We start from the raw sequence: 11,247 nt of genomic DNA, 5'->3' as shown, positions 1-11,247 counted from the left end.
TGATCACCCCCAGACAAACGTACGGTCTTTGTGAAACATTTTATTGGGGGGGGTTTCACACATTCTGACCCTATTTTAGGCCAGAAAATGACAAGCCGGTGATAGGAGCGCTGGGGCCCTGAGGCGGCTCTAATGGAAGCTGCAAGAACCATGTCCAAAGGCCGGCTCCTCGGTGCCTCAGTTTCCCCTTTATGAAATGCAAGAGTTATGTTCCCTTCCAGGCCTGAAAGACTGTTCGATGAAAGTGAAGCAAAAGCGTTGAGAGGTTCCCCCCTCCCAGAACCTGCCCTGCAGCTCCTGCCCCACACTATGGAGCTGGAAAGGGGGAATTTGCCCCAGAAACCCTGTGGCCCAGTGGCCCCTGCTAGGGAGCTGCGGGATGCCTAGACACTGGGGCAGGGACAAACGGAGCTTCTCCTCTGGACAACACCTTGACTTTCCAGGGGGGAAACCGGCTTCCTGAGCCCTCAGGGCAGGCGGCAGGGGAGCAGGGAGCACCCCCCGCCTTGCTGCTGCTGCATCGGAGGCAGGGACAGAGCTGAGGAATGGGAATCCTCTCCAGGCCCCCAGCCAAATCCAGCTCTTTCTGGGAAAGGCGATAGCAGCCTGGCTCACGGAATTCCCAAGGAAACCTTGGTGGCTGGACTGACGGGCAAAGGGAGAGTCACGGCAGCCAACTCCTCCCTGCTCCCCTACTCCTCCCGGAGCTTTTCTGGGGCAAGGCTGGCAGCCTGGGGCGCCATCTTCCTCCGGCTGGGGCTGCCCCCACCCAGAGCCAGCCCCAGCCCCAGCCCGGCCACGGCCAGGACGTGGATGCAGAAGTAGATGGAGGCCCAATACCGGAGGGTGTCTCGCAGGGAGAGCAGCACAAAGCCCATGCACATGTAGTCATAGGCGCGCATCTTCAGGAACCAGTGCACCCAGTCCCAGGCCTTCTGGCCCCCGGCGCTGAGCCGTCCCCGCAGGGCTGACTCCAGCTGGCCCTCGGCCGCCAGGCACAGCGGGATAGTCAGGAAGCTCAGGTAGTAGCCGGGGTGGAGGCCGTGCCAGTAGGCGCTCAGCAACATGGTCCAGGCGCTCCTGGGGGAGGGGCTGAGAGTCAGGATCCAGGAGCCCAGCCCCCCAGCCCCTCCTCCCTCAGACCCGGGAGTCCAGCGCCCAGCCCCCCCCCTCAGACCCAGGAGTCCAGGCCCCCAGTCCCCCCTCCCTCAGAACCGGGAGTCCAGACCCCCAGCCCCTCCTCCCTCAGACCCGGGAGTCCAGGCCCCCAGTCCCTCCTCTCAGACCCAGGGGTCCAGGCCCCCAGTCCCCCCTCCCTCAGACCCAGGGGTCCAGGCCCCCAGCCCCTCCTCCCTCAGACCCAAGAGCCCAGCCCCTCCTCCCTCAGACCCAGGAATCACTACTCTCTCTTCAGGAACCCAGTTAATCCCCTTATCACATCTCTCCTTCAGACCCATGAACCTGAGCCCCAGCCACTTCCTTTTGCAGATCGGTGTAATTTCTGATTCATGAAGACTCAGTAATCTCTAGCCATGTTCCCCTCTTTTTATGGACCCAAACATACTCTGTGCTGAAGACCCACAAATTCAGGCTCTGGTCCCCCACTTCCGTGGAAGACACAGAAATCACAGCAGGCTCTGCCATGGACTGTGGCCTGGGGTGGGGCTCCTCCTTGCCTACGGGTCTACAGAAAGGTGAGCTCTCTTTCCAGTCTGCTCATCTCCCTAGGGGGTTACTTGCGGGCGTGCGTCTCAGCCTGGCTTAACGCTAGTTCATGAACAAAACTGGTTTTCTTTTCTACCTATGGTGGAGAATGAAGTCTCTGGGTTGGGAGCATTTCAAGGATGGTCCCCAACAGAGGGAAGCAGGGCAGTGGGACGCACAGGAATGGCTCCTAGGCACTCAGAACTCCACACGGGCCCACCCGAGCTCTGGGCTCGGGTCCGCCTCTGCTCGCCCCGTCTGGCCGCTCCTCACTGCAGTGAAGGCTCTCCAAAGACCGGTGCCCCCCTCAGCCCTTCCCCCTCTCTGTCCTGCATCTGTCCAGCCCCTCCAGCTGGCTTTCACTTCCGCCCTCAAGGTTGCTAGAGACTTCCTCCACCCAACCCACCCAACCCGCACCTCCGTTGGACTGAAGCTCCTGACATCGTGTGACACAGAGAGCCCTCCTTCCTCCCGGAAACACTTGGTTCACTTGGCTCCCTTCTGGGAACACGTTCCTGATTGTCCTCTGGGCTCACGGGCTGTGTCTCTGCTGGCTCATCCGCGTCCCTAGACCACACCAGGGTTTCTCAACCTCAGCACTACAGACATCTGGGGCCGGATCATTCTGTGCTGTAGGCGGGCTGTGCCGGGCCCCCCAGGACGGATGCTAGTAGCCCCTGCCGGTTCCAGACGTTACCGGATGCCCCGGGGAGTGTGGCACAGTCGCCCCCAACTGAGACCCTCTGACGTAAACACCGGAACGCCCGGGGCTTTGACTGGATGCTCGGCCTCTACCTCATGCTACCTGCGTGTCCCTTCGGACACCGACCTTCGGCGGAGGCGCCAGCGTCACATAAGAATGGCCTGGCCCGTAGCCCCAGGTCACCAACACTAGACCGTCAGTCTCCCGCATCCGACCTACTCCTGCTGCAGCTCCCGGTCCCAGGAACGGCCCTTCGGTGCCCTCCATCACCCACAGCCACCCCCGGGTGTCCTGCTTCATCCCTGCGCCTCTCATCGCCACATGGCTCCGGGCCAGACCCCGACCCGGCGCCCAGCACTCGGGCTCCCGAGCGGCCATCAGGCCCGGCTTCACGACAAGGCTGTGTCAGCGGCACCCTGACCTCATGTGCTGGCTCTGGGAAGGCTGAGGGACACTCAGCAGGTTACCTGACCTCTCTGCACCTCTGTTTCCTTGTCCTTAAAATGAGGATAGTAAGTCCTACGTCCTAAAGCTGCAAACATCACAGTGTCTGGCACGAAGCTCCCATCGAGAAACACCAGATGAGTGGTGAAAAAAAGCTGATGTATAGTGACCACTCACCTGGCGGGTCCCACAGTGAGGACACGTCCTCACATCAAACTATGGAGCAGGTAACAGCATTACCCCATTCAAGAGTGGAGGAAACACAGGGCAGCTAACTCATTACGGTTTCTCTGCAGCTGGCAGGGCTCAGGTTCCAAAGTCTGGCCAGAGTCCATAGGATTCAGTACACTGCTTCTGTCGAAGGAGGCTAACTTTACAGAGGTGGAAACGGAGGCCCAGAGAGGGGGAACGATTTACCCCCAGAGCAAGGGGAATCCATTGCGGGGCAATAGCCTCCAGAGACTACAACTCCCATGATCCTCAAGGGCGGAGGCCTGGCCCGAGAGCCGGCGGGCAGCCCCAGGCGCTGCCGGGAGGCGTAGTTCCGTGGTTTCCCCAGGCAGGTGGCTCACCTGAGCACATAGGAGCGGGCGGGCGCGCTCTTGTAGATGTACTGCGCCAGCCACCACTGCACCGTCATGTTCCAGTACCGCATGCCATCCCGCACCCGCACGCAGAAGTCCGTGCCGTAGCAGTCGATGTTGCGGATGGTCTCATAGTCGTACTCCAGGGAAGCCGCCTTCTCCGGACTGGGGGGGTGGAGGGTGAGGGTGGGGGACAGACATGCAGCTCAGCCAGGCCCCCTCCCAACGCTGGCTACTGTCCCAGCCCCGCCGCTCAGGAGGGGATCACCGCCAGGCAACAGCTCTGGCTGCCACGTTTGCTAGGGCAACAGGGGAGGGTAGCCCAGGGGGAGCCTCTTCGGGGAGGAAAACGGGTGGGGGGCACAGTTCACCAACAGTGGGGTCCTTCTCCTCTTGGTAACGGGGCTGCAACAGCAACGAAAGGCCCGGAGAGGCTACAGTTGCTAAGCTACCAGTCCTTAGCAACCTGGCCCTTCACTGGTCTCAGGTGCTAGAGAAAGGCCATTCCTTAGCAACCAAGCCCACTACATTCCACGAAGCCTCCGAGTGTGGTCCCTTCTAAGTCGTCAAGACACTGTGGTTGCTAGGGAAGTAGCATCCCTAACAACGAGGGGGTCTGTGGTTGCTAGGGAGATGTTCTAGACCCATGTGACACCTAGACGGTCTGTCGCTAGGGAAAGGGCATTCCTTAGCAACAAGGCCTAGGATGTTTAGAAATGCTTCCAGAAAGGGCCCTTCCTGGCTATTGGTCCCTATGATTGTTTAAGAAGTGTCATCTCCAGCAATACGGTGGTTCCTGGATCACTGGTGCCAACACCCCCCGCAGTGGCGAACATTCCGCACCCACCGGAACCATTGGTGGCTTCTGTTAATGGGACAGGAGCCATCGACTAAGAGTGGGGCCCAGCAGATTTAGAAAAGCCTTCAATACCTGCTTGACATTTTCTGGGAGGCATCCTCTCTAGTAACTGGAGATCCACCTGTGGTCATTAGGGCAGTGGCTGAAATTCGTGTGGGGGTGCCGCTTCTCCCTTAATGGAGTGGCTGTCTGTGACTACTAGGGGATGGCCCAGCCTGAGCAAGGAGGAATTCATAATTTACATCGATGGGCTGCTCCCCCCAGCCTTAGCCCCAGGCAGAAGGCCACCCCTGGTTGGCAGGAACAGTGGGGCAGTCCATTCCCAGCTGCTGGGAGCATCAATTCCCTAGCAACACAGGCGCAACACTTCCTTAGCAACAAGACGCCCCTAGTCACAGTGTGACCTACCTAGCAACTAAGAATGGGGTGGGGGGCGCCTGGGTGGCACAGTGGTTAAGCGGCTGCCTTCGGCTCAGGGCGTGATCCCGGCGTTCCGGGATCGAGCCCCACATCAGGCTCCTCTGCTATGAGCCTGCCTTCTTCCTCTCCCACTCCCCCTGCTTGTGTTCCCTCTCTCGCTGGCTGTCTCTATCTCTGTCCAATAAATAAAATCTTTAAAAAAAAAAAAAAAAGAATGGGGTGGGAGGGGGGTGTAGCATTGCTAACAAGGTCAATCCATAGTTACCAGGGTACGTCCCTGGCAATGGTAGGAAAGGGACCTGCAGTGGCTAGGAATGGTGTCCCCTCTGCTAGAGGACAGCATGATCAAGGATGCCATTTCTTTAGAAGTGCAGGCTGCTAGGACATCCCATGGCTGGGGGGGAGGTATGCGGGCTTCTAGCAACAAAGGGCAATCTAGGGGGTGCCACTTACATAGCAATGAAAAGCCAGTCCTGTGGCAGGAAGGGGCAGGCCCTGGGTGCCAGGGAAGCGCTTCCCCAGCAAAGAGGGACAGTATAGTTGCTAGGGAACCACTTCCCTAGGTGGGCCCCAGCACAGCCCAAAGATGGTATCCCAAGTAACCAGGAACAATCGAGTTACTGGGGTGACACGTCCACGGTAACAGAGCAGTACGTGGTCGCTAAGAGACCACCTTCTTTCTCCTAGCAACAGAGAGCAGTCGGCCATCCCAAGAGGTGACAAGCAGTAGCACAAGGGGCAGTGGGAGGTCCAGGGAGTGCCGCTCCCTAGGACAGGGGTAGATGGGCTGTGGTGGCCAAGGGGTGACACTGCACTGACAAGAGGTGGTGACCCTGCCCCCCCCCTGCTCCCCGCTCTCCTCCCTGCTAGGGGCAGGGCCAGCCTGTGGTGATGGGGCCTGCCGGGTCTTGGGAAGCCTCCCTCCCACTGCCTGACCTGCTGGGGGGTGGGCATTGGAGGGTGGGGCCGCCCCCGGCCCGGGCTTTGGCGGCCACGGGGTAGGCCCCGAAGCCGGCAGCAATGCAGCCGCACTCGGCGGCAATCCAGGCCACGTAGAAGCGCATGCGGAAGGCGAAGAAGACGGGGACCATGTAGAAGAGGCGGGCGGGCAGCGGGCGGGCGTAGAAGGCGTCCTCACGCACAGCCTCCAGCGGGAAAAGGTGCGAGGACAGCAGGAAGAGCAGCCCGAAGAGCGGGGCCGGCCAGGCTCGGCGCAGGAGGGGCCGCAGGCTGGGCACGGCCCCCGGGAACGGCTGTTCCAGCCAGTCCAGGTACGTGCGGTAGCGGAAGAACGGGCCTGTGCGGGAGGGAGGGAGGGGCAGCTGGTCAGAGACACGTCCGGTGGGAGGGTGGCCACAGCTCGGGGTCTGGAGGCCAGGGGCCTGAGACTACGGAGCTGGGGGGGGCAGGGGAGAAGCAGAGACTGTAGGGGGTGAGGGTATGAAATCCAGAAAAGTGGAGGGAAACTCAGAAAGAAAGGGACAAGAAGCCAGTAAGTCGGTAGGCTCTTGATCTTGGGGGTCCTGAGTTCCAGCCCCACGTTGGGCACTGGGTGTAGAGGTTTCTTAAAAATACAATCTTAAGTGTGGTGTGTATACACAATGGAGTATTACTCAGCCATCAAAAAAAAAAAAAGAAATCTGGCCATTTGTAACGATGTAGATGGAATTTGAGGGTATTATGCTAAGCGAAGTCAGTCAGTCAAAGACAAACACCATATGATTTCACTCGTTTGGAATTTAGGAAACAAAACAGATGAACATAGGGGAAGGGAGAAAAAAGAGAAGGAAAAAAACCATAAGAGACTCTTAATGATAGGAAACAAAATGAGGGCTGATGGAGGGAGGTGGTGGGGAATGGGCCGGATGGGGGATGGGCATGAAGGAGGGCGCTTATTGGGATGAGCACAGGGTGTTGTATGTAAGTGAGGAATCACTGAATTCTACCTCCGAAACCAGTATGACACTTTATGTTTAACTAGAATTTAAATACAAGTTTGAAAGAGAAAAAACTAAAAATATAAAATAAAATCTTAAAAAAGAGAGAAAGAAACCAGAGAGGGGAAGTTCACAGGACTGAGAGAGAAAGAAAGAGGACAGCCAGCCAGATTGACAGGAACAAAGACCTAGAGAAGGGGGCTCCGGAGACAAGTCTCTGAGAAAGATGGGGACGGACGAGCCAGACCCCAAGGGCGGGGGGAGCTCACGAGGGAGGAGGTAGAACAGTGCTTCTGGAGAGGAAGAGGGTGGTGTGAGAGTCAGAGGGTCGCGGGGACCAGGTGCCCAGCCTTGCAGGCACTGAGGCCTGGGAGTTCCGTTCTAAGAGCTAGGAAACCACCACAGGCTGGGAAGTGCTGGAATATGGTTTCCTTGCATCCGAGCAGGGCAGGGACTGCGGGGGTCACTGAAGGAGAACAGCAAACAGCTGGAGCGCCTGAGATACGGTGATGACCTGGCCTGGGGAGGGGGCAGTGGGATTCACAGAAGTGACAGCCTCCCAGGTCAGGCAAGACCGGAGAGAGTAGGATTCTATTCGTAAATGATGGGAATGGGCAACTCTGTAGAGACAGAAAGCCGACCAGCGGTTTCCAGGGGCAGATGGACGTTTGAGGGATGACGGCGGAAGGGCCCAGGCTTTCCTTGTGGGGTGACGACCTGTCCGACAATGACGTGGTGTTGACGGCTGCATGACTGCGACTGCACTGGAAACGAGTGAACGGGATGTAGTTTCCAGGGGGTGAACGTATCGGTGACAGCTCGGTAAAGCTGCCATCGAAAAGAGAACCTTCTGGGAGGTCAACATGAATGAACAGTATTCCCTGAGACCAAAGTGGGAGCATAACGTGAACGAGAGTACCTGTTCTCCGGGCGGCAGAAACATCAGGTCGAGTAGACCTCTGTTCCACCTGCCGCGTGCTCCCAAGGAGCCACAAGGCACCCCGAGGCCGAGAGCAGGCCGTGTCTACTATGGACGGCCAGTGCGGGTCTGAGCTAGAGCCGGGCCTCCACGCTCGCCCTCAGAGGAGCAGAGGCCAGCATGGAGGCAGGAGCACCGAGCGGACACCAAACTCGGGGTGCAGAACGGAGACAGAGGGTGACGAGGCAGGGAGGCAGGCCGGGGAGGGGGGGGCGCGCGCAGGCACGCTCACCTGTCATGATTCCCACGTAGCAGTAGCTGTAGCTGAGCGTCTCCATCAGGGAGGGAACGTCGGGCAGGAGCCCCAGGCTGGGCCCCTTGCTGAAGCCGGAGGCCATTTCCTTCCTCTGGGCCAAATGCAGGTCCTGAACTTCACTGGCCAGACTCACCAGCTGCGGGGGGGGAAGGGGCACGGGCGGGGGACAGATCAGACAGAGGCGGGCCTTCCTCACCCCCACCTCTCTTAGAAGCCAAGGGATGCGGCGGCCAGCGTGCCCCTGGGAGTGAGGTTCGTTCCCGTGGGCAGCTCTGAGCACCAGGAGGCAGGAGTGCCAGGGCGGTGGCTTCTCATCAATGGGTGTCCCCAACCCTCCCTCCTGGGCCCTTCCATCTCTGTGCTCCCCTTTTTGGGTTCTTCTGCAGCCTGTGGCTTCATACCACTCATGCTCTCATGATCTTCAAACTGTACCCTTGGGCTGGGCTCGTCCCTCCAACCCCCAAACCCCTCAAGGTGCCTCTTGTCATTAGTCGTCGGATGCCTACAGGGGTCCTCAAACTTCAAACAGCCAGAGAGGAACACAGTGTCCCCACTCCCCGAGTGGGTCCTCTTTCAGCCCATCTCCTTAGCAGATGCCCCCAGCAGCCATTCATCGCTCAGGCCAGAAAACTTCCTGACTCCCCAAATCCAATCCCGTAGGTCTCTGGACTCGGTCACGTTTGTGTTGCCCCCCCCCGCACCGGGGGCCGAATGTGTGTGGCTTGCCCGCCCCCCACACCCACTCTCTACCCGTCTCCGCAGACCCTGGGCTGAGCCTACAGCAGCAGGCCTCAGCCGGGCTTCCAGCTTCCCCGCGGTTCTGCCGTTCGAGAGCCCCGGGCGGAGAGGGGGCAGGCAGGAACACGGGCTGGGCTTCTCCTCCCTTGTAAGATCACCTGGGGCTGGCTGTGCCCCTAGATCGATCTCAAGGTGGGGGCTCCCCTGCTGCTGGCCCAGGATTCCCACACTGTCCCCTCTGGCTCCTCGGATTATCCCCAGTGCATGTCAGCAGGACTGAGTCAGGCCGCCAGTGCTTGTCAGCAGGACTCTGAGCAAGGAGGCCGTCCTCATCTTCTTGCCCCTTCCATGGCAATTCCGTCAGCATCCAGAGCCTATTTCCAGACACGTGAGTCTGGTCACTTTACCTCTTCGGGTAACAAACCAAATCACCACTTCTGGTGGATCCTGGGCCACACGGGAAGTTCAAACCCCTCACCGCGGCCCCGTTCCCCTTCCTTCTCCTGACGAACACTCGCTATGGCTGGCCCTGGCCCGCTCCCTTCCACACGCTGTTCCGACACCCTGAAAGGCTCTTCCCCTCACTCCTGCCTGTCCTTGCCTTCCCGGGGAGAAGCCAAGATGCAGACGAGACCCGGTTCACTACCTCGCCTGACTGTCCTGGAGCTCAGCACCCAGCAGCTCCTGACTTTTCGGGCCTGGGTGGGGCCTGGGAATCTGCTTTCACCCATCTTCCCAGGTGATTTAGAGCCAGACAGAGGCGTCCTGGTTTTGCGCCCTTAGGTAAGTGCCTTCTCTCCAAAGCTGTTTTTCCTACTTTGCTAAAAGGCTTGCCATCAACATTCACTCCTCGAGAACACGTTGGTGGAGCACTTAGCTCACGCTCCGGCTCACTGTGAACACCAAAGGACGCCCGACAGTTACACTCCGTGGGTGCTGGGTGGGAGGGGAGGTACTTCTCTACCCCAGAGAATACGTGAGAAGTGAAGACCGGCCCCAGAGCAGAAGAGAGGTGAAGTCCCACCCCTGGGGTGCGTAGGAGACAAAAGCCCGCCTCCCCTGCTCCCCATGGGAGTGGGTGAGGGGGAGGTGAGGCTGGGGAGCTCATCTGGCCCAAAGGGAGGGCTGGGAGGGGGAGTCCGACCTTCAGCGTGAGCAGCAGCTGGACGGCATTGGTGAAGGGCGTGGGAGTGGGCAGGCCCAGCAGGCTGAGTGCGCGGAAGAACAGGAGGTAGGAGAAGGTCCAGGCGAGGGCGAGGGCGTGGCAGGAGCTGGGGCAAAGACGGAAGGCCAGCTGTGCTGGGTACAGGGCCTTCGCCTCTACCTCCCCCAGATTCTAGCTACAGATCCTCCCCCACCTCCCACACAAAATGGGGGGGGACCGTGGAAGAAGGGGCACAGCCACACAGACACGTGCCACAACAGAGAAGAGAATGAGGGCTCAAGAGAAGCTTTCGGGTGAAAACCCTCCGGGGAGGCAAGAAAAAGGGAGAGAGACATAATAGAAACGAGAATGGCGGCAGAGCCAGCACAAGTCCTCCTGTCTCCTGAATACATGTTGGATATTAAGGACCAGGTCAAACACACAGGGATGAGACCCAGAAGAAAAGGCAGGAGAGGAAGAAAAACAGACCAAGACACAGAGAATTCAGAGATAAACAAGAGACACCCAGAGACAAAAGCAAAAAGGAGGAAACAGGTTGCTTCCTCATCCCCCTCTGCTCCCCCCTCCCCACGCTCCCCCACCAAATCCTCACCAGGGCTGGGCTTGGATGAGGGCCCAGGTCCCAAGGATGGTGATCAGAGAATGCAAAGTGTGGGGGCCACAGGTGAACAAGGTAAGCCCCAGGCCCACAGCTGCTGCCCCCCATCTCTTCAGCCCAGGTCCTGCAGGGAGAAGGGACACCATAAGCCTGGAACCTTCCAGGGAGTCCCCTGCCCAGTCTCCCCCACCCCCTCAATTTTCCATTAGGGAGGGAACCTGACTCACCAGCTTTCTTGAAGACGAAGCCGATGGGGATGGAGATAAGAAGAACCACTAGATAAGTCCACTCTTCAGGCGACATGGTCTGGGGAAGGCAGAGATTCGTAGTGAGAACCCAGGAGTCAGGGCCTTCAGCCCCTTCCCCTTGGAGTATTCAGGAATCCACTCTCCCTAGTCCCCAGTTGTTGAGGATCATGGACTCCTACCCTCAGCTCCTCTCCTCCGAGAACAGGGGAATCCGGACCTCCAGGACCTTTCTCCCTCGAGAATAAAGGAATCCACCCCCAGCCCCGCTTTTTGCAGAACCCAGGCCACCAGTCCTCTTCTCCTGTAAGAACCCAGGAATCCAGACCTCTCAGCCCCTCTCTCTGCGCTCGCAGAAATCAAAGCTACTCCCCCTACCCTCACGGAGGACCCAAAGACTCAGACATCTCTTTCTGAGAACCCAGCAACAATCTTCGTCCCGGGCCCTTCCCTTGGAGCGCCCAGGATTCCAGAGCTCCCAACCTCCTCCTCCTTCGAGGATCCACGAAATCGGCCCTCCCTTTCCAAGAACCCAGGCTCCAGCCTTCACCTCCTCCCAAAGCCCGGAGGACGCCCCCCCCAGCCCCCACCCCCAGCAGCTCCCTCCCAGCGCAG

General features: G+C 59.1%; 1 protein-coding gene across 3 annotated transcripts in view; it reads right to left on the bottom strand.

The window, feature by feature from the left end:
- Positions 1 to 24: 24 nt before the first annotated feature.
- Positions 25 to 11,247, bottom strand: part of MBOAT7 (membrane bound O-acyltransferase domain containing 7) — an 11,583-nt gene continuing 360 nt past the window's right edge. The window contains exons 2-8 of one of the 3 annotated variants that reach the window (XM_034672589.1): positions 10,615 to 10,698; positions 10,382 to 10,511; positions 9,769 to 9,895; positions 7,863 to 8,022; positions 5,651 to 6,011; positions 3,424 to 3,600; positions 25 to 1,080 (exon numbers count right to left, since the gene is read on the bottom strand). In XM_034672589.1, the coding sequence (XP_034528480.1) occupies positions 693 to 1,080; positions 3,424 to 3,600; positions 5,651 to 6,011; positions 7,863 to 8,022; positions 9,769 to 9,895; positions 10,382 to 10,511; positions 10,615 to 10,690 (1,419 nt within the window). In that variant the 5' untranslated portion in view covers positions 10,691 to 10,698 and the 3' untranslated portion in view covers positions 25 to 692. Of the gene's footprint in view, positions 1,081 to 1,368; positions 3,206 to 3,423; positions 3,601 to 5,650; positions 6,012 to 7,862; positions 8,023 to 9,768; positions 9,896 to 10,381; positions 10,512 to 10,614; positions 10,699 to 11,247 lie in introns of those variants that run through there. The other 2 variants (XM_034672591.1, XM_034672590.1) reach the window with 2 other exon arrangements.

This window comes from Ailuropoda melanoleuca, chromosome 12 (genome assembly GCF_002007445.2).
Source record: "Ailuropoda melanoleuca isolate Jingjing chromosome 12, ASM200744v2, whole genome shotgun sequence".
Taxonomy (NCBI): domain Eukaryota; kingdom Metazoa; phylum Chordata; class Mammalia; order Carnivora; family Ursidae; genus Ailuropoda; species Ailuropoda melanoleuca.
This window is presented reverse-complemented; position numbering and strand designations above follow the sequence as displayed.